The 22,176-nt window shown below is 38.9% G+C and overlaps 1 protein-coding gene across 2 annotated transcripts; it reads left to right on the forward strand.

The window, feature by feature from the left end:
• Positions 1 to 1,498: 1,498 nt before the first annotated feature.
• Positions 1,499 to 17,897, forward strand: LOC149846287 (protein disulfide-isomerase like 2-1-like). Of its 2 annotated transcripts, XM_089996288.1 has the most exons (11): positions 1,499 to 1,700; positions 10,122 to 10,206; positions 12,191 to 12,288; positions 12,415 to 12,470; positions 12,836 to 12,953; positions 13,084 to 13,111; positions 13,253 to 13,344; positions 16,077 to 16,233; positions 16,322 to 16,446; positions 17,350 to 17,449; positions 17,707 to 17,897. In XM_089996288.1, exons 1-11 carry the CDS (start codon positions 1,549 to 1,551, stop codon positions 17,776 to 17,778), a joined length of 1,083 nt encoding a protein of 360 aa, XP_089852414.1. In that variant the 5' UTR covers positions 1,499 to 1,548; the 3' UTR covers positions 17,779 to 17,897. The 2 variants fall into 2 exon arrangements, with proteins under 2 accessions (XP_089852414.1, XP_089852415.1); XM_089996289.1 differs by lacking the exon at positions 17,350 to 17,449.
• Positions 17,898 to 22,176: the final 4,279 nt, after the last annotated feature.

A 22,176-nucleotide genomic window follows, 5' to 3' on the forward strand; every position in this document is an offset into this window, starting at 1 on the left:
GACATGAGGACAAAAATTTTCTTCTATTTTAATCAATGAATAACTATTTTTTGTTATTTAAAAATAATTTTACTGAAACATTATTAAACATAATGAACTATTAAAATATAGGTTGTGTGAATCAGTGTCCAAATTGGCGTGTCCATGTCTGTCACCAGGGACACGAGGCCAAAATGGCGTGTCCTCGTGACAGTTTTGGAGAACAAAATTCAGGAATCTACTCAGCTATGTTGGACTCCAAAGCCCAAACATGCCCTGTGAGTAGGGCTGTCGATCAGTCGGGTATCCAATTCCAACCCATCAGTGTGCAACCGGAACTTCCCAAATAACCAGTTAGATTGGGGTTTGGGGGTTGAAAAAATGGAAGGCCAAATTTGACACGTGTAGTATAATGAATGTATAAAATATATTTTATTTAAAAATGCTAATGAAATACCCGGGTCAGGTTGGATATTGGACAAAGATCATAACCCAATCCCAGCCCACCTATTACCTCGTTTCTCGATGACCCTAAGATTAGTTGGGGCAGCATTTTTATGCTCGGACCCAAATATTCAGGTTCAGTTTGGGTCGGATATTCAAGACAAACTTGACCAATTGACAGTGTTGTCAATAGGGGTGTCAGCGATTCGGATATGGCCTCATCCAAATTGTACTGGATCAGATCGGATCCAGGTCTGGTATAAAAGGTGGAGTTCTGATTAAGAATTCAGCTTGGACCTACAAAGTCCGATCAATACACAGAGCTGGGTATCGTTTATGAAACTTTCATACCAAACCCATGTCTGACTGAGTTTCAACTAAGATCCGAAAATTTTCATTATATAAAATGTGAAAATATTATTTTGTCCAGTATAGACACAGTTTGATTTAAATATAGTCCTTATTGGTCCGGGGTATGATTTTTCCTATGGTAGGTTCAATCAGATCCAGTTTTCTCGGTACCAGCAGCTCTTAGCAGGATTTTGGTCTAAATCCACCCAATTTTGGCGTCCATTGATACCCGCCTACTTACCTATGAGACAAAATCCTGGATCTGGATCACCTATGTCAAAGACACATGGACAAGAGGATGCATGACGTGGGTTCGACTCATAAGTTCAAATTTTTTTGGTAGTGCACGAGGAAACGGAATTTTTTAATTTTTAATCAATAAAAAACTAATTTTTGATGTTTTAATGTTAAACACACTTGAAATAAAACTTTAAAATAATAATACTATCTTGTGCGTATTGGTGTCAGTGTCCACGTGTCAAAATGGAGTGTCACTGAGACTCGATGGACCTAGTAATCGGACCTCCAGTCTGACACGGACCGGATCTATCTGAGTCCGAATGGCTAAATACCCTAAGAAACCCGGTTATCTCAAGAGGGTCGATACGATAAGATACGAATCGGAATCCGAAGACGCTGACCGAGGCGAACCGCCGTTCCAGACATTACGGGCACCTATAAATAACTCTTCCGTCGCTTCTATCCACCTAATTTCGCCATCGAAGTCGTCTGGCGGAAACGAGAGAGAGAGAGAGAGAGAGAGAGAGAGAGAGGATGGCAAACCCTAAGATCTGGTTTTCCCTGAGCGCATTGGCCATTCTCCTGGCGTTATCTTCCGCGGACGACGTCGTCATCCTCAACGAGGACAATTTCGAGCAGGAGGTCGGCAAAGAGAGAGGCGCCCTCGTGGAATTCTACGCCCCCTGGTATGTTTCATCCCGTCTTTCTTTTCCCAATTCTAGGGTTTTTTGCTTGAGTTTCCCCGTTTCTAGTTTTGATCCTTCGGATTTAGGGTCTTATGCATCTTTTTGTAGTGCGATCCGCTTTTAGATCCCGACGTTATGTGCAATTGTATATGTGCTTGCTTTTGTTTGGGATTTTTGTGTGAAATTTGACATCTGGAGCTCGGTGAAGCTTGATGTTGGTTATACTCTCTTTCAAGCTGGTATGGAGCCTTGTTGTCGGGAACAGAAGGCAGTGAAATGGGTCGAGATATTGCTTTTTTACGGTTTTACAGTCATTGGAACATAGAATTGTAGCGTTTTTTGTTTGGATCCGGAGTGGTTTGCGTGACTGCACCGTCTCAGACACTGTGATTTGTATGCTTATATTGAGCAAGTTTTGTGCGTATGGTATCTACTGATTTTAGTAGGAATCTACTCACAGAAATCTAGAGCCCCTTGGAATTCGAACCCTAGAGCAAGTTTTGTGTGTATGATATCTACTGATTTTATTGAGAACCTACTCACAGAAAGCTAGTGTTTTTTCTCGTTGTTGAAAGGCAAGCTGGGGTTAGCCCCCGTGGAATTCGAACCTGAGACTGCTCGGATGATTCTTTTTTGTGAGTACTCCTGCTCAGCATGTCCAAAATCTACAAACAATGATGATCGGATAGGGTTACTGCTTTAGCAATCAATCGGACTTTACATATTGGATTTTTATCATTTATTTAGTAAGCAACATATTTTGGAGTATGAATTTTTGATAATTAGATTTGGTTTTCAAGGCACCAAAAACCAATGGCCTGTAATACTTTGTATTATAAAATTTTAAATGCATTGTGAGCCATCATTTTTTACATGTAAAATCTTCATGTAAAGCAGATCTTTTACTAAATAAATTATTAAGAACAAATATACGAGATCCGATCAATGATGAGCTCAAACATTAGAGAAAGAGAGCATCCAATCATCATTGGTTGTAGATTTTGGACCTTCTCCCTCTCTCTCTCTCTCTCTCTTTCTATATATATATATATATATATATATATATATATATATATATATATATATATATATAGAGAGAGAGAGAGAGAGAGAGAGAGAGAGATTTGGAAAAATCATAATTGGCCTGTGATCTATGTAATACAGACACTTCTTGAAGGGCAATGCACCCGTGTTACACCCGGATTGGTGCAGGTGAGACTGACTTCGCAGTGTTAGGTGCAGTCAACCACACTAGGGTCCATTTCTGTCTGAAACTGGACTTGGTCAACCCTAACCAAGTCCTGTTTTATCTATATTATATACATAAATCAGAGTTACCGGAAGCGCCTAAGTAAAAGGGGAAGCGCGCTTCCCCGAAGCACGCTTCGGAAGCGCGAAACGTCGCACTTTCGAAGCGTGAGGGGAAGCGCGCTTCCCCCACGCTTTCCCATTTTTTCATTTTTTTCGCTTCCCCCTCGCTTCCGGTTCGCTTCCTAGGTCGCTTTTGAGACGGTTCGGAATTTTCTTCTAAGTGGTCCCCCGCTTCTCCGCTTCCTAAATTTTTGAAAGTGCCTCGCTTCCCGCTCCCGCTTCCCGCTCCTGCTTCCTCGACTGGTAACTCTGACATAAATACATGCACACACACAATATATAATATATGTTGAAGACAGGTGGTTTTAAGTGACGTTCTTTTATATTTAATGCTATTTGTAATTTTGCCTTTATTATGGACTTGGCTGTAATTATTTCTTTAAGCCTCTCTCTATTTAACATAGAGAGAGACCCTAATAACAAGTATCGAGTCCTCTCTTCCTGTGCAGCCGTCTCTCTCTCTCTCTCTCTCTCTCTCTCTCTCTCTCTCTTCTCTCTCTCTATCTAGGGTTCGGTGCATCTTCTACATGGTATCAAAGCCTAGCCGATCGTGGGAGCGTGATCGATAGCCGATCGTGATCGTGGGAGCATGATCGAGTGTGATCAAAGCACAATCGATCGTGGAAGTTTTCTCGATCGTGATCAAACTTCTATCTAATGAAACTATTTCTCCAATCAGGTCAGCGATTAAATTTTTTTTTTAAGATCTGATGAAAGATCTGGGCGTGCTGCTGGTCGTGGATGCTTGCTGTGGGTTTGGTAGCTTTTCGGGGTTTTTTTCGTGACTACCTGTTGTCGAGTTTCTTCTTCGTTGTGAGTTCCTGCCGTGGTTCTTTGTTGCCGAGTCTTATTTCATTCCAGGTTGACTCTTCTGTTGGTAAGTGTTGAGGAATGTTGGTTGTTTCATTCCCTGGTGAGTCTGCGGTTGCTGTTGGTGATTCTGCATATGTTTGGGCCCTGTTTTTTCGTGATTTCATGGTGTGAGACCTTGATATCGTGGACATGGGTACAGTTTGCACTGAACCACGTTAGCTCCTGTGTGTTAATCTATTTGCTTTCTGATCTGTCGTGAATGTGTGAAAGATATCAATGCTTCTATCCTGATATTTCAGCCGTGAATGTGTTAATCTATCAATGTTTTGATTTCAGCCATGACACCCTGATATTTGGGCCCTGAGTTTTTTTTTTCTGTATCGTGAGTTCATGTTGGGACTTCCTAGTTTTTGAAGAAACAACAATCAAACAAGTAGTGGTGTTGCTTGTGATTGAAAAATGACTGATTGACGAGCTGTATATGTCTGAGGAGCAGCCCATGTTATGAACCAGGTTCTGCGTATGCAGAGTTATGTTGGTCGTGATTCACTGACGTGCTGAAATTTTTTTTTATGGTTGTGGGCTGTTGTCCCTTACTGTAGTGAGTTTTTTTGTGTGTGAACAATTGCTGATTGTCATATCGGTTGGTGTGTGGGTGGTACACACGTGTTTCCCTGAGTTGATTGGAGTCTGTCTAGTTATTTTTTGTTTGCTGAACCAGAAGTGGCTGAAACTTCGAAAGGTGATTCAAAATTGGAAAATATTGGAGAATATAAAGCTTTTGCCAATCCATTTTCGTATGGCTCGTCTGTAAGGTTGAATGAAACTAACTATGCTAGGTGGTCCAGAACATTTATGATGTCGGTATCTGGACATCGTAGAAAACATGTCTTGTTGGAAGACGAACCCAATGAAAAGGTGGGAAAATATGTTACCTGAAATGAAGATAATGACATAGTTATGTCATGGATTATGAATAGTGTCGAACCTCATATTGCAGATGGTTTAATTTACTATAATACAGCCAAACAAATGTGGGACAATCTTCGAGATACGTACTCACAAGAGACTAATGTGAGTCGTATCCTGCAAGTTGAACAGGAAATATATAATTTACAGCAGGGAGATCAAACCTTGGCCCAATACTATGCCTCCGTAAAAGCTGCCTTTGAAAGACTTAATGCTCACAGACCTCTCTGCTGTTCGAAACAAAAGGATCATCAAGAACAAACTATGGTTGCTCGGTTTCTTACAGGTTTATCTTCAGAATTCTCTGTTGCAAAAGTCCAAATGTTGACTGGTTCAGATTTACCTACTCTTGCTGAGGCATATAATCGTGTGAGTAGACTTGCGATCTCTCTTCCACATTCTCAGCCTGTGACTCAGTCATCTGCTTTAGTTGTCTCATATGGTTATGGGCGTGGAAATTTTCAGAACATCAGAGGACGAGGTCGCGGACGAGGTGTGGGAGGCAGAGGAAAACTTCAATGTACATTTTGTGGAAAATCTAGACATTTAGAAGATCGTTGCTGGGATAAGCATGGTCGGCCAACCCCCTCTTCATCAAAGTCATATGCTCCTAAAGCCAATGTTACTACTCTCGAGGCAACAAAGGCACATGAAAATATCTCTGCAAATGAAAGTAGTATCACCCTTAGTCGTGCGGAATATGATGAGCTGATAGCTCTTCGACCTTTGAGTTTCACCTCTCCTGTAGCTAGTGTTGCCTATTCAACCGGAAATCATCTTCATCCGACTGATAGTAAGTGGGTTATTGATTCTGGTGCATCCAGACATTTGTGTGGAAATTCACGTGTCTTTTCAGATCTAAAGGATATTAAGGCTCAGCTTGGAGTCTCATTAGCCGATGGGAGCTCCTCCCCGGTTGTTGGTCAGGGAAATATTTCTATATCCTCCTTATTACAGTTGAAAAATGCTCTTCATGCTCCAAACTTTCCTCAAAGTTTACTCTCTGTTAGTTGCCTTATAAAAGAACAAAACTGTAGAGTAATATTTGATCCAATGGGTTGTCATTTTTAGGATTTGTTGACGGGGAAGAAGATTGGTGGAGGCTATGAAGAAAATGGAATTTACTACCTACATCATCCAATGGGTACTGTTCATGCTGCAGTGGAACATTCATTCAGTTCTGTTCAATGGCATCGTCGTCTTGGTCATCCTTCATTGTCAAAGCTTCGGTCGGTCTTTCCTCAGATTCCTTCCACCACATCATTTCAGTGTGAAGCATGTCAGCTGGGCAAGCATCATCGAAGTTCATTCCCTTCGAGTCAGAGTCAGTCTAGTAATAAAGTCTTTGAACTTCTTCATGCAGATGTATGTGGTCCTAGTAAGATTCCTACTAGGACTCAGTGTCGATATTATCTAGTTATTGTTGATGATTTCTCTAAGTTGTCATGGGTGTTTTTAATAAAGGAACGATCTGAAGTTCCAAGTATTCTCCAATCTTTAATTCTTAAAATGAAAACTTAGTTTGAATCTATTGTCAAGATTGTTCACACTGATAATGCTCTCGAGTTTAAATCAAAAGGTCTGTTACAATTTTACCAAGATAATGGCATACAACCCCAAACTTCCTGTGCCTATTCATCTCAACAAAATGGGGTGGCTGAGCGAAAACATCGTCACCTGCTTGATGTTGCCAGGACCATTATGATTTAATCCAATGTTCCTGCGTTATACTGGGGTGATGCGATTACAACTGCTTGCTATCTGATCAACCGCATGCCTTCATCTTCTGTGGGTGATCAAATTCCAATTCATATCCTAAAACCCAATACCCCCCTCTTCTCCCTCTCGCCCAAAGTATTTGGATGTGTTTGTTTTGTACACAAACTTGGCCCTGACCGTGATAAATTAGCTGCTCAAGCTACAAAATGCATATTTATAGGTTATCCCAAAAATCAAAAGGGATATTGATGTTATGATCCTACTTCTCGCCGAGAGTATGTCTGTGCGAATGTCTCTTTCTTGGAATCCACTCCATATTACTCTAGTACCGGTTCCCCGCTGCAGGTTGATCCAGTTGAGTCTTGTCCATTACCTATACCTCCTTTTCCTTTGGAATCTGTACCCTCATTCCCGAACCAACCTTCATCCTCTTCCAGATTTCATAATCCTCCATTGGTATATGTGCATAGAGATCCACCTCCGCAAGTGCCTTAATCTTCTTTTTCTCCTGAGGTAAGTTCTACTGACAATAGTGATCTTCATGATGCTGATAACAAGCCTATTGCTCTACGAAAGGGGACACGACAATGTACCTTATATCCCATATCTCATTTTGTCTCTAATGCCGGAATTGGAAATCAGATGAAATCTTTTATTTCAGCCTTATCTGCTGAAACTATTCCTCTGAACTATCAGCAGGCAGAGCTTGATACTCGCTGGAAGCTGGCTATGCAAGAAGAAATGGATGCTTTAATATCTCAGCATACATGGGATCTAGTTGATTCCCCAGCAGATGCCGGCATTGTTGGATGTAAATGGGTATATACCATAAAGTACAAATCTGATGGTTCTATTGAAAGGTACAAGGCCAAATTAGTTGCAAAAGGGTATACTCAGACATATGGTATTGATTTCTTTGAAACTTTTTCTCTTGTTGCACGGATGGGTACCATTCATCTTGTTCTCTCAGTAGTTGTTCAGCATGGTTGGAACTTGTACCAATTAAATGTGAAAAATGCATTTCTATATGGGGATTTATCTGAGACCGTTTACATGCAACAACCTCCAGGATTCGCGGTTGAGGGGAGTGTCAGAAGGTGTGTAGATTGAAAAAGGCGATTTATGGCTTGAAACAAAGTCCTCGTGCATGGTTTCAAAAGTTGTTTGAAGTGATGTCACACTTTGGCTTTAATAGGTCAGCAACAGATCATACACTATTTATAAAGAAAACTAGCTCTAACATAGTTGTTATGGTGGTATATGTAGATAACATCATTCTTACAGGAGATGATGTGAAAGCTATTGAAGCCACAAAGGCTCATCTTCAAAAACACTTTGTTACAAAAAACCTTGGTTCACTCAGGTACTTTCTGGGTATAGAAGTTGCCAGGAGCCGTGAAGGGATGGTTTTGTCTCAACGGAAGTATGTTCTTGACTTATTAAAGGAAACGAGAATGTTGGGAGCTAAACCAACAAATATTCCCATGGACCATAAAGTTCAGTTGTTTGAAGAAGGGTCAAAACTGGTTGATAGCAAAAGCTATCGCTCCTTAGTAGGGAAGCTACTGTATGTAACTGTGACCAGGCCGGATATTGCTTTAGCAGTAAGCAAAGTTAGCCAGTTTATGGACAAGCCAACTGAGGTACACTGGAATGCAGCTATTATGATTCTCAGATATCTAAAATCTTCACCTGGAAAGGGGTTATTGTTCAGGAAAGGTGGAACTCTGAAGATAGTGGCCTATTCTGATGCTGACTATGCAGGATCTGTAGTGGATATAAAATCTACCACATGATTCTGTGTGTTTCTGGGAGACAACTTGATCTCTTGGAGAAGTAAAAAACAAAATGTTGTTTCTAGGTCGAGTGCAGAATCAGAATATCGGGCTATGACCCAAACAACTGCTGAATTGATGTGGGTTCGTACTGTTCTTCATGATCTTCAGGTGAAGGTTTCCTCTCCCATGACCATGATGTGCGATAACAAAGCTGCAACATATATAGCGAACAATCCTGTATTTCATGAGAGAACAAAGCACATTGAGGTTGATTGCCACTATGTAAGGGATATGGTTCAAGTTGGTCATATCACTACCAGATATCTAAAGTCGGAAGACCAAGTTGCAGATATGTTTACAAAACCTCTTGCTAGACTAAATTTCTCAAAATGTTGTGACAAGCTGAGCATGATTGATATCTATGCTCCAGCTTGAGGGGGAGTGTTGAAGACAGGTGGTTTTAAGTGACGTTCTTTTATATTTAATGCTATTTGTAATTTTGCCTTTATTATGGACTTGGCTGTAATTATTTCTTTAAGCCTCTCTCTATTTAACATAGAGAGAGACCCTAATAACAAGTATCGAGTCCTCTCTTCCTGTGCAGCCGTCTCTCTCTCTCTCTCGCTCTTCTCTTCTCTCTCTCTATCTAGGGTTCGGTGCATCTTCTACAATATATATGGGGTTTAGCCCGTGTCAGCATGCTTCGGGCTGGATCAGGCCATAAGCCCAGTTCGGCTGGGGTTGGCTCTAAAATGAAGGCCCAAGCCCAGCCCATGGCTGGATGGGGGCCATCCCGTGGGCCTAGCGGGCTGATGCCCACCCCTACCTGCACTTATGTGACATAGCCTTTTGATTAGCCAACAAAAGGCTGGCTGGGGGGCATCCCGTGGGCCTAGCGGGCTGATGCCCACCCCTACCTGCACTTATGTGACATAGCCTTTGATTAGCCAACAAAAGGCATAAATTATTGGAACTCCCATGTTTGCCATGTTTGGTGGCAACATGTGGGCCACTTGCTATTGCAACTTCTAGGCAGTCCCACTGTAAATTTGTAGTATATGAAAAAGAAGGGAAAAAGTGTGCATCATGCAGCAATAAGCCTATTATCAAATTGATTTTGGTTGTAATTTCTGCTCATCAATATTCATGTTGGGATTTTCAGTTACTGATGTGGTGAGAAATATTTAAGTGCCACAATGGCCTTTGAGCCCTTTTGTTCCTTCAATATATACTTTCCTTGTACTTCTTCAAAAATGAATTGGGTTTTACTAGGAGATGTTAGAATACATGGAATGGAAGCTTACTTGTCTGCTATTTATTTGTTTGTGGTTTTGAATTTTCTCTCAAGAGAATGCTTGAGGATTTTACCTAGTAATATAAGGTATACTTGATAGAAATCTATACCACAATGAGGTATGGTCTCTTTTTGCTTGTAACATGCATTCCTTGTGCAAATTCAAGTACCAAATGTTTGCTAGTGCACATGGAATGGAAGCTTACCCTTTCTTCATTAGTGTAGAAAAGTTCTATGCTAATTGATCAATGAGCTGACCGGATTTTGACTGCTTATGGGAGTTTTTCTGTACTTAAAAAGAACTCTCTTCTCATCAGAATTGTTTTTTCTCATTTACTGATCTCTTCAGTTTAATGTTTTTTTTTTGAAATGTTGCTACACTTTCTAAAGCTATGGCTGAGTAAGATTTTGTCACCTCAATCATGCCTTCAAGGCTGCTTCATTAGAGAAGTTTGTTGTTTGCTTCAAATTTTTCAGGTGTGGACATTGTAAAAAGCTTGCTCCAGAATTTGAGAAACTTGGCTCAAGCTTTAAGAAAATGAAGTCTATTTTAATTGGAAAGGTAATGTCCCTCTTTTTCTTTCTCTTTTCAAACATCAATTGGTTTGTAACCAACTCAAATTCAGAAAATGGTGTAATGATGGCTCACCAACCATGGTTTCAACATGGAAAAGGTGACGAAAAGGCATCTTTAATGCTAACAAAAGAAAAGGAAGAAAAGAAAAAATCTGTAAGTTTGTTGGCGAAAATCAAGTATATGGGTGTCTCAGCTGAAAGATTTTGCTCTTAGGCCATTCCATAAGTCAATTGATGTATGTATTTTTGAGGAAGGAGAAAGAAGAAGAGGGGAATCTCACCCATGAAAGAGGTTTGGCCCCAAAATTTGATGTGTGGGGCAGGACTCCAAAGTGGGACTTTATATAAGACCCTCCTATGGTTTTGTAATAAACAGTTGTACATTTGAGTTATTTAAAACTATGCCACTGCCTTGTGGTATTACAAGTACCCCACCACTCAGCTAGTATAACTGTTTACAATACTGCCACTTAAAGGTGGTGACATTTTGGAGCATATTGTTATCGGAATGCTTTTGGGTTAATGCTCCTCCTCAAGTGGTGCATGTGGTGCTGTCATGTACAACTTGTCAGGTACACCTTGCTCTTCAAATAATTAGGCCTTCCTTGGAGAGACCTTTAGATAAGACATAAGCTACTTGATGCTTCATAACAAACTGTCTTTATCACTTCTCTCTCTATTTTTTCCTCAAGAAAAGTGATGATCTATATCAATATGCTTGGATCTATCATGGATGCAAGATTGTGCACAAGCACCAGAGCACTTTTTGTGTCCCAATGTATGATAGATTAATCACTGTGTAACTCAAAAACATTTAAAAGGTTCCTGATATAACCCAAAGATATTTAAACACTCCTGATCCATGCCATCTCTAAAATGCCAGCCAGAGCTCTATATTCGGCCTTCGCACTAGATGGAGCAACACTCCTTTATTTTTTTCCCTTTTTATGATTTTATGTTCTGTCCCAGGAATATATAATATCCTGACACTAACATTCTTGAATGTGGATCAGCTGCCCAGTTCGCATCAGAGGACCCAAATGGCGAATTTATTCTCATATCTTGCATCTTTTCTCTGTCATATACTATTCCATGTCAAATTGTGCCTTTGATATATCTCATAATTCTCTTCAAGGCTTCCATGTGTACTGCTGTTGGTTGATGAATACGCTAACATATTTGATTCACTGTGTATGTAATACCTTACCGAGTAATGGTCGATACTGTAGGGTCCCCGCCATGCTTATGTACACTCGACATTTGGAATAGCCACACTGTCATCACTTGACATTTTCTTGCTTAATTCTGTGATGGTGCAATTGGTTTGGGATGCCATTGTGTTAATAATAAGGATCTAGTCTCTGGCATATTCAACATGGATGGCATCTGTAGGAAGGGAGGATTAACTCTCAGAAGCTCAGATTTCTTCACTTTGGTCATATAATGCACCATGAAAAACAAAAGAAATTCTTTCTATTTGGTCTCTTCTATTCCAAGTATTTGCATCTGTCACATTCTATTAGCGGACTTTTTCAATTGGACATGATTTAATCCAAAATCCAAATGTGACAGTTTTTGTTGGGTTGGTTTTGGATGGATACTGGTCCAACTCAAATTTGACTGGTTGACAGCCTTAATTGAGTAGGATGGTGATTATAGTACAATTTGCCGAACTTCTGTCAAAATCCTGGTTGAAGGCAATGATTCTGTCTGTGTGGGAATTTACAACTAAGTTTGACTAATCACAAGTTCATCGATTGTTTAAGTGATGGATTAATTTCCTGCAACATTGCTCTATAATTGAGATTCATTAACTTAGTTTAGTGATTGAATCTTTATTCAATATTTGCACCAAAAACTGTTGGAAAGATTAGAATAGATCAGTTCTAATGAAAAATTAATGTGTTCTTTTGTGCTGCATAATTTGGTTCTATGTTTTTTATTTCACGTTATATTAATATTTTAAATAGGTGGACTGTGATGAGCATAAGAGCCTTTGCAGCAAATATGGAGTTACTGGATACCCTACAATTAAGTGGTTTCCTCAAGGTTCCTTGGAGCCAAAAAGGTAGATTATGCATTCATATGAACTTAAATAGATGGTGTAAAGTGAACATCCTTTTCTCTCTACTTTTTATTTCGTATTTTCTTTCCTTCTTTTAGTTTGATTAACTTGTTTGTTCATCATACCCAGCTATGAGGGTGCACGAACTGCAGAAGCTCTTGTTGAGTTTGTAAATACTGAAGGAGGTACAACTGGATTGTAATATACAAATGATCATTGTACTTGTTAAATTTTTGTCTTTTGGAATCGTTTCAAGTGACTATTTTACCATAAATATTTTTGCTAGTTTCTCATTAATCTCTAGTTGGAAGTTGTGAGGTTTGGGTCTTTATTTTAAGGTTGCTCAAGAAACTATGTGCAAGGAATTTCATAGGCTAATGTTTGACCTTATCTTTTGTGTAACTCTGCACCTTGTCAAATAGGTATTCTAGGTCCAGTAAAATCTTATTTTGATCCTTTTAGGCATCGAGTCCATTATTGTAATAATTCTTGCTTAGCGAGATTTTATCTCACTGAAACCTGTGTGATAAATGATTTTGGTTATTTGCAGGCACAAATGTGAAGTTGGCTGTGACTCCTTCCAGTATAGTAGTTTTGACAGAAGAAAATTTTAATGAAGTTGTCTTGGATGAGAAGAAAGATGTTCTTGTTGAGTTCTATGCACCATGGTGATTTCTCATGTTTGCTTCTGTTTGTTTATACATTTTATCTAGTGATTTCGCAAAGTTTTGTTTTTCCGCTCAAGTTTTTTAGTTATTTAGGTTGTGAACATTGTAATCAGATGTTTTCTGCTTGTAGGTGTGGTCATTGCAAGCATCTTGCTCCTGTAAGTTCATGATACACCTTTTAATACTTCTATATTTGGTTTTATAAAGAAACTTGTGAGCAAAGGAGATTACAGTATATCATTTTGGTTTATTCTGTTGCTTCATTAACCATCATCTTGTTCGTTGATCACTTGGTGTAGATTTATGAGGAAGTTGCAGCAGCTTTCAAGCTGGAGGAAGATGTAGTAATTGCAAATGTTGATGCAGATAAGTACAAGGATTTGGCTGAGAAGTGAGTATCTGTGTTTTAATTCTTTTCTTTTTGCCAAACCTTGTCAATAAGTTTGTCGAGACAGTTGTATGGATTCCTTGTTTTTTTGATAGATTGATCATTCATGATTAGTGGTTAACATTTAACCTGTAAACCAATGGAGTTCAGATAGTTGTCCCCTGGATTGTCTGGGCTTTGCCTCTTCTTTGAGCCTGAACCCAGTTGGCTCGGGCTCGGGCTGTGCTGGAGCCTAAGATTTTGCATTTTTAGGTGGGTTGGGCCCAGGATGTCCTAGCCTGAACCGAGCCTATTTGTGGGGCCAAGACCAGAACAGACAGTTTGTGTTTGTTTTTTCCTCCAGGTCCTGGAACCTTGCAGGATAAATCTGGACCCAAACTGGTCCAATGTCCATCCTTTTCATGGTTTAAGGCTCTATCTCTAGATTTGGTTTGAAGATCTAGACTGGTCCAAGTACCTTTTTTGCAGATCTGTCAACCAAGAAAGATCTGGGCACTATTTGTGGGGCCAAGACCAGCATAGACAGTTTATGTTTGTGTTTTCCTCCAGGCCCTGGGACCTTGCAGGATAAATATGGTCCCAAACTGGTCTAGTGTCCATCCTTTTTAAGGTTTTAGGATCTATCCCTCAATTAGGTTTGAAGATCCAGACCAGTCCAAGTACATTTGATGGATCTGTTCAACCAAGAAAGATCTGTGTTGGTTAATGAGTTGTTGCCTGAGGAAAGGTATCATGTAGCCAAGTTCTACTCATCCCTCTCCTTTGTTTTTCGGTGAACTATATAGTCTGATCCATCTTTTTCAACATTACTTTTGATTGCCTTAAACCTAAGCAATACATTGATTCTGGAAGTGCTTGTTGGTATCAGGACACTTCTTGAACTGCTACTTTGGATGTCTAGTTTGAAGAGGACCAGATATATTTACAAGAGAAACAATGCTTTAAAATGGTTCTATTATGAAACTGTGCTTCCAAACTTCATAGGCTATGTGCTCTAGCTGATACCCTGTCTGGTTCAACCATCTCATTTAGTCCAATAATCAAGAATTTCCTTTTCCTAGGAAATAAAGATCTTTTTTGTCATTCGATTGTTCTGTTGATGCTTTGTCTGAATCTATTGTCAAGGTCTGTCTAATAGCCGTCCTATACCACAATCTTTATAACTGTCTAAGGGTGGAGCATTGCCAACTTTGTTTCAACAGCTTTTGTTCAAGGGGTGCTTGTGTGTACGTCAATGCTTGCAGTGGATAGACTTTCTGAAAAAGTATATTTAGGAGTGCATAGATGACATGAACCATTTCAATTGAAGAAAATGACTGCCTTTAGACTTGTGCAGGATTTGTTGATATATGCTAGATTGAGGAAGAAGGCTGGCAGCCTTCAAAGGAAGGAATTGCATGAGCAGCTTTCTCCTCCAGAAAAAGTTAGAGCTTCTGAATTGTGCGGTGAAATTAATTGAATAGGGAATAACTGATGGGATTCAGTAAATATGGACAACCATGGTTTAATAGACCCATGTTCTTTTCCACATCTGACACCACTTATAAGTTGAATCCTGTGGCGTGCTGATAGGCCAGGTGTCCATAGTTCTGGCAATTTGATGTTGTAATGTTGCTTTTCTTCCTTACAAGTTACCACTTCAAAGAGGTTTGAGTGCCTGCGATAGGAATAGAGAACTTCGATTTTCCTGATGATGTCATTTTTTTCTTGAATAAGTGGAGTTTCCTTTTCCTTGAAGATCTTGAGGATAGTCACAGTGCTTTTATGAATGTAAAGCGAGTTCCTTTCCATAAGAGATTTTGTCATGACTCCTGGCTTGAATGACTCTTCAATGAAGTCTTATCCTATCCAAATGTGATATATGGCATTATTTTAACACTTGTCAGTGGGGTGGACTTTTAATGCCTTGTGAAACCTTGTAGTTCCCCCCATTTATCACTCATTCATAGAGTGATTTGAATAGGATGTATGCTGTGAAAAGGGCTTTTTGTTTCCTCCTTGAGTTGTATGCTATGTCACAAAGATGTGTTTGACCCTATGTCACATGGGTGCGGGTGCGACACGGGTGCGGCACAATTTTAAAAATTTTGGACACGGGGACTCGGCTATATATATATATATATATTAAAAAATAATTTTTTTAGTTTTTTGCCCTAAAAAATGGATGAATATAGACTCGGTCAAAGTTGATCGAGTCTATAAAGTGGACGGACTCGGCCCAGGTGTGTTGACCGAGTCTGCCCCGTGTCCGAAGCCACACCCGTGTCGGGGCGTGTCGACGTGGGTGCGTCGACCCCCTAGCCGAGTCCGTGTGACAGAAGTTCACGAATTTTTGAAAAATAGGACACATGAAAATGTTTTCTAATTTTAGTTAATAAAAGCTATTTTTTGATATTTTAATATATGAATATGCACTTTTATTGAAACATAGTTAAACTTTATTAAAAACTTAAAAATATTAGAATAATGTCTTTCCGTGTCAGCGCATCCAGTTCCTGTCCCATAGACATGGATTGTAAGTATTGTGACTGTGACATAGGTTGTGTGGAGGTTTGTCTACATATCCATGCAACTGTATGGAGATACCAATTTATTGAACTGGATGATGCACATGATAAATCCTGTTTCTTTGATGGTCTTGCTTGTTCTTGGTTCCACTCTGTCGTCTAAGCGAAATCGTTGTGCTTTCAGTAGAAATATTGATACTAATATCAAATTTTTTATTATATAATCAGGTATGGAGTTGGTGGATACCCAACATTGAAGTTCTTCCCTAAGAACAATAAAGCTGGTGAAGATTATGATGGCGGTCGTGATTTAGATGACTTCGTCGCTTTCATTAATGGAAAAACTGGCACAAGTCGTGATTCAAAGGGGCAGCTTACTTCTCAAGTTAGTATTTAATGGACATGGAACTTGGTATTTTATCAGGTTGTGCTTTCTTCCTACTGTTAGTGTACTTAACTGCTGCTTGAAATAGGCTGGTATAGTCTCTAGTTTGAGTGCTTTAGTGAAGGAGTTTGTGGCTGTTGCCGAGGATGAACGGAAGGCAGTCTTATCCCGGATTGAGGAAGAGGCTGAGATGCTCAAAGGATCTGCTGCAAGGTATTGAATTATCGGCTTGGGAAAAGCTTTTCATTTGTGGTGGTTATCATGTCAAAACATAGACTGCATTTCTGGCTTGTCAAACATGATTTGTCACCTTTTTGGGAAATTTAAAAGGGAACAGCCGAAGAGAAAAAGAAAAGAAAAGAAAAGAAAAGAAAAATATTTAAATTATTAATCAATTATAGAAATTACATGGAAGATATAAATTTTAGTTGGCATGGTCTTATTGGAATTTTCATGTTTTATGAATTTATTGATAAACTGATGATAAATTTGAATCCTTGTCCATATTTGTCACTATAACTACAAAGCTATCAACATCAAAAGCTCCTATACATCAATGCCACCAATCCTTTTGCTGCGCCTAATTAAGGAACGACCCTTCAACCTACCGATTGATTGAAGAAACAAGCACGGAAAAAGCAAAAGGTGAAAACAACCACACGAAAACAAGGATTTTATGTGGTTCAGTGAAAACTGTCTACTTCCATGACCGCACTGAACATTCTTCTTTTATTGATTGGGATACACAATAGAGAGGAGAATGCCTCCTTAAATAGTAGAAGTCTACAAATTTTACAAGAAGTCTACCAGTGTTGTTGGATATAACAGGGATTCTACAAGCGTAGATGAACTATACAAGGAGTTTAGGGTAAAATTACAAAAATACCCTACAAAAAATTGCTTCGAGGGCTACCATCTCCGAACCCCCACCTTACGGGCAAGGGGGGTCACCCCCTACAACCCCCGGGCCAATTTACTGCGAAGTTGGATCCGGAAATTTAGGATTTATATTAAGGTAGGAAACAAGCTCCACACTCCTCCAACACTATGTAATTATATCAAGGAATAAGAGTTCTCTCTTGTTCTTGTGTAACTGATACATGCCTTTATTTTCAGGTACGGTAAGATCTACACTAAGGCGGCAAAAGCCTATATAGAGAAAGGTGTTGATTACCCAAAGAAAGAGATCGAAAGGCTCCAGCGTATGCTGGAGAAGGTTTGTTGCTTTCACTTCATCCAATAGCAGAAACTACAAGATGCTGGCTCCTAGCAGGACTTGACAAACAAAATATCAACTTTTTCTTCTTTCCTTTTAGGAAAACATGCACCACTTTATTTAGATAAACAGGATATCTAATAACCAGTCGATCTCATGTATGCATGGATACATAGATGCTTCCAAGAACACTTTTTATATGAGGAATTTCTCAGGAGACCTCTAATGTCCTTTTATTTTTCTTCTGTCGTTTGCAGTCCATAAGCTCATCAAAGGCCGATGAGTTTGTACTGAAGAAGAATATCCTTTCTGCATTTGCATCAGCCTGAGTTGGATGAGATTGATGCATCAGGGGAACACCAATTGCTCTATTTTCACGGATCCCAAGAATTTTAAGCTAGGGAGAGACATCGCCGTGAGTTAGCAAGCAAGACCCTACTGTGTAGGGAGGTACTAATGCGGCTTCTTTTTTACCGAATCTGTGTTTTTAATTTAGTTAATTTAGTTCATATTTGATCATTCTGCTTAGGAAATTGGGAGTTTGGATGTAATTGGAACCTGAGGTTTGCAGGTTCCTCGAATCGTGGTTGGTTTTTACACCTTATCACTTTGAAGAGATACCACATATGCTTTAATGTTGTAGTTTCTTATTTCACAGATCATGTTTATTTCACTTGAAAAAGTTTATATTTTGTTTGCATCTGGGTGATGTTAAAATTTCACGATGCTCATCATGTGGAACTTGGCATTTTGACGCCAGAGGAAGACCAATTTCTCTACCGACTTTCAAGGAAACGAGATGAACGGTTAATATGAAAAGTCTACATGGCGTTGGTGATTGGTTTAGGTCGGCTATGTTTGTAAAGTTTGTGGTATTATTTAGAATATTTCTAAAAGAGCGAGACGTTTTCATGGAAGTTGAAAGTTTCAAATGTCAATAAACTAATCAGATATATGTACGGGAAGACGCTTTTTATGTCATAAAGTCGTTTTAAGAAAGTATGATATGCAGGCACCACATGAGCATGAGCATGAGCATGAGCATTTGCAATTTTTGTAGAAATTGTAAGTAGGCCTCAATTTCAGATTGATTTTCATTGGAAAGACCGTACAGCAAGTCCCGTTCAAGCAAAGTCGAAGCAAAGTGCCCCAAGGGTTTGGTGCAGTGGAGGGGGCTTGGCCACTAACCAGGTGGTCACTGGTCAGGTTTCCATTCCCGAGCGTCAGCCTCCCCTTGCATTAATGAAGGCAATGGATCAGCCCGTGCTCAGCATAAGCTTGCGACTCCCTGGGAGCAAGGGATGTGCCTAGGGCTGTCAACGGGTCAGGTCAAGGCTGGGTTAGGGTTGAACCAGACCTGCCCATATAACTAATAATTGGGTTTGGGTTTGGGTTTTGTCGGGTCACGAAAATAGAATCCCAAACCCAAATCTGCATAAATTTAAAAGTTTATTTTTGTTATGGGTAGGTGCTTAATGGGTTTTTCAGGTTTTTTCGTTTTATTTTTAAAGTCTGACCCCTTGATTTTATAAGGATCATCTCTGAAGTGTTTGACTCTGATACATTGATTGGGTTTTTATAAGGTTCAAAAAATCAATGGTTCAAAATCTTTGTAAATTTCTGAGGCTCCAAATATCATTTTTTTATCACAAAACACATGGTCCAGGTGTGGATTCCTCATAAATCGAGCATGCGCAACACATTTATTGGGTTGGAATTATGAAAAAAAAATCGGCAGAGCAGAAAAACTCATTGAGCATATTTCATTAAGCACCTACTCTCTCTCTCTTTATATATATATATATATATATATATATATATATATATATATTACCTGGGTTGGGTACCAGACAAAAATCATGAGCCAAACTCGACCCTCAGCACTTTCTATGTCCTTGCCTGGCTCAGCTTGTCATACCTACGGTCATCGTCCCTTGCTCACAAGGCCTACATAAGGAGGGGACACCCACATGAATCGAACTGTGACCGCCCGGTTGATAGCCAAGGTCTAAGTCCACTATGCTAACCCCACTCGGGGTGCTTGGTTGGTCAAAGTTTGCAAGAAAAAAGTAAAGGTAGAAAATATCACATATAGATATGTTAAGGGCCTAAATGTTCTCAAAGTCAAGTCTTGGGTGCTTTTGAAGATATCACAAAACAATGAAAGTCTAGAAATATGAAAGAATATCGGAAATTTTTCATAAGATAGTATGTTGTTCCACTTTTCTTGATTTTCCTTATTTTAGTTGCAGTACATGTATCGAAAAAACCTTTTTCTCCGAGCAGTTACTTTCATCTTTCAAGAAATCTTGTATGAAGCTGCAAAAATGAATACAGTTTCTTCTTCGAAAAGAAAGGAATTTGACTAGTCCGCAATTTCCTTGAAGGCGTAGATGTTTCTATCTTTTCTCTTGTGCTTATATAAATAGATAAATGAAAAAATAAATAAATAGTAATGTAAATGTATACAAACAACTATAAAAGTAAATGGGAAAATATTGATTACCCTCAAACTGTAGTGTACTCTCTGGTAAAAACAACCTGATCCATCACTTTTTCTTGATTCTTTTGTGGATCAAGTCCTGTGGATATGATCTATATGATTTATTTGGTCAAAAGCATGTTTTAGTTCATCCAATTGTGTTGTATAAGCCGATTTTTTAAAGACCTCAAAAATTCAATGGTTCACAATGCATAAAAATTTCATGATTAAGAAAATCATGTTTTTACATGGAAACTACTCTATCAAAAGTGCATTTCCTAGTAAATGAACCATACTGGACGCATCTATAGAATCGAATTTGAAGAAATAAAATTTGCACCCTTTAGCTAGAGAGTACGGCACTCTTTGTAGCCAACATTTTCCCAACTTGAATATCTGAACATGTGCGTTCATGCATAATTGCGTATACTGTTGTACATAAACAAATAGTTATGATATATATATATATATATATATATATATATATATATATATATATATATATATATATATATATATATATATATATAATACATAAATAAGTGTGCAATTTCAATATAAATAGCCGCCTAGCCATTTGCATATACGTACTAAAACTTGTCGCATTGTTTTGTACTTTAATCAGCCCTATGCTTGAAATCTGAGCAGAACATGTAGCTTTATTGGGACTTGGATTTTTAGTCCAAATCCTCAATCTTATTCTCGAATAATATGGATCTGGAGGTATAAGTGGGTCACTTTACTCGAAAATGGAGAAATCGGCTTGATTTGTATAAGGAAATTTCTTATTAAAGAACCTTTTTATTCGTGGGTGGGTGGGTGGGTTGGGGGCTGTCATACCTATATTAGTGCTCTTGAGGGGAATGAAAACCTACCCACTAAGAAACATTTTATCAAATTTTCGGTCTTTGTTCAAAATTCTGACCTACAATTTTCATAAAATTTTTAGGCTCAAAATACCATTTTTTCATACAAAATGCATGATCCAAGTGTCAATTTCTAGTAAAACAATCGTGCTGGACACATCTGGAAGGTCAGAAAAGTAAATAAGAAAAACAAACGGTTTGCTACCCTTGTGGGTAAGGAATCCTTTAGTGAAGAACTGTTTTTTTTAAATATTTTTTGCACATTTTAACTTTGAAGATGTGATCTACATGCCTGCTTTAGTAGAAATTGGTGCTTGGATCATGCTATTCCAACATGTATTTAAGATATTGTGGGGGGTTAAAAAATCAATGAATTACAACATATAAATACACGAATCATAAAGTTTGGTGCACCACTGTCAATGCTCATATAAATATAAGAATCATAAAATTTTGATGCAATGAGTAGCTTGGGGCGCTTATGTCTCGTATGTGGATCTAATCACTTAATGATCATAATTTTTTGGTGCAATGAGCGATTGATCTTTAGATCTCCTTAAAAACCAGTGCTAATATAAAAAAACTAGCCCACAAGGGCTCTGCGCACCTAGCTTGGTGGGTCTGCATAAGACATTCAAGTTGAAAGACTCACGAATTTGATACCCAGAGTGTGCATCTCTTTTCTTTTTCTTTTTTTTGATAAGCAAGCTGGGGTTAGGCGGACCCCTACCAGAACAACAGCCGCCCCATGTGGCAGAGGGATTCGATCATGGGCCTTCAGCTTGACACAGGACGCTGATTATCAAAATGGAATACCACCTTGTTAGTAGAGAGTGCGTCTCTTGCCACAAGGTAAAAGCAGCAGGCTTTCGGATGTATAAGAGTGGTGGCCTTGAGGTTTTTACCTTGTCAAGCATGGCAACTATAGCTTGGCAGGACTTTCCAGTATGTTCCAGTATGTTAGTTCTTCCTACCCAACACCGGCTTTATCATGTGTATATATATAGGTGGTAGCTGCCTACAATTTTTCTGCCTACCATCAGTTTATCCTGCTTTTGAAAGGTTTTTTCATGTTTTTCTTAAATCTGACCATACATATGTGTTCTACATGCTTGATTTTATAAGAATTGAATCTCGGATCGTCTTATTCCGATGAGCAGGTAGATTTTTGTAAGGTTTAAAAATCAATGGCCTAAGTTTTTCTTAAATATTTAGGGCTTAAAAATTCAATTTTTTTAATCAAAAAAACATAATTCAAATGTCATTTCCTAGCAAATCGCCAACGTCGAACACATCTGAAGAGTTACATTTGAGAAAAACAACCCAAAAACACATTTTCGTGTGGTAGGCAGGTGATAGGCAACTCTCACTTCTCTCTC

Source organism: Nuphar pumila, chromosome 2 (assembly GCF_984573655.1).
Source record: "Nuphar pumila chromosome 2, dmNupPumi1.hap1.1, whole genome shotgun sequence".
NCBI classification, from domain to species: domain Eukaryota; kingdom Viridiplantae; phylum Streptophyta; class Magnoliopsida; order Nymphaeales; family Nymphaeaceae; genus Nuphar; species Nuphar pumila.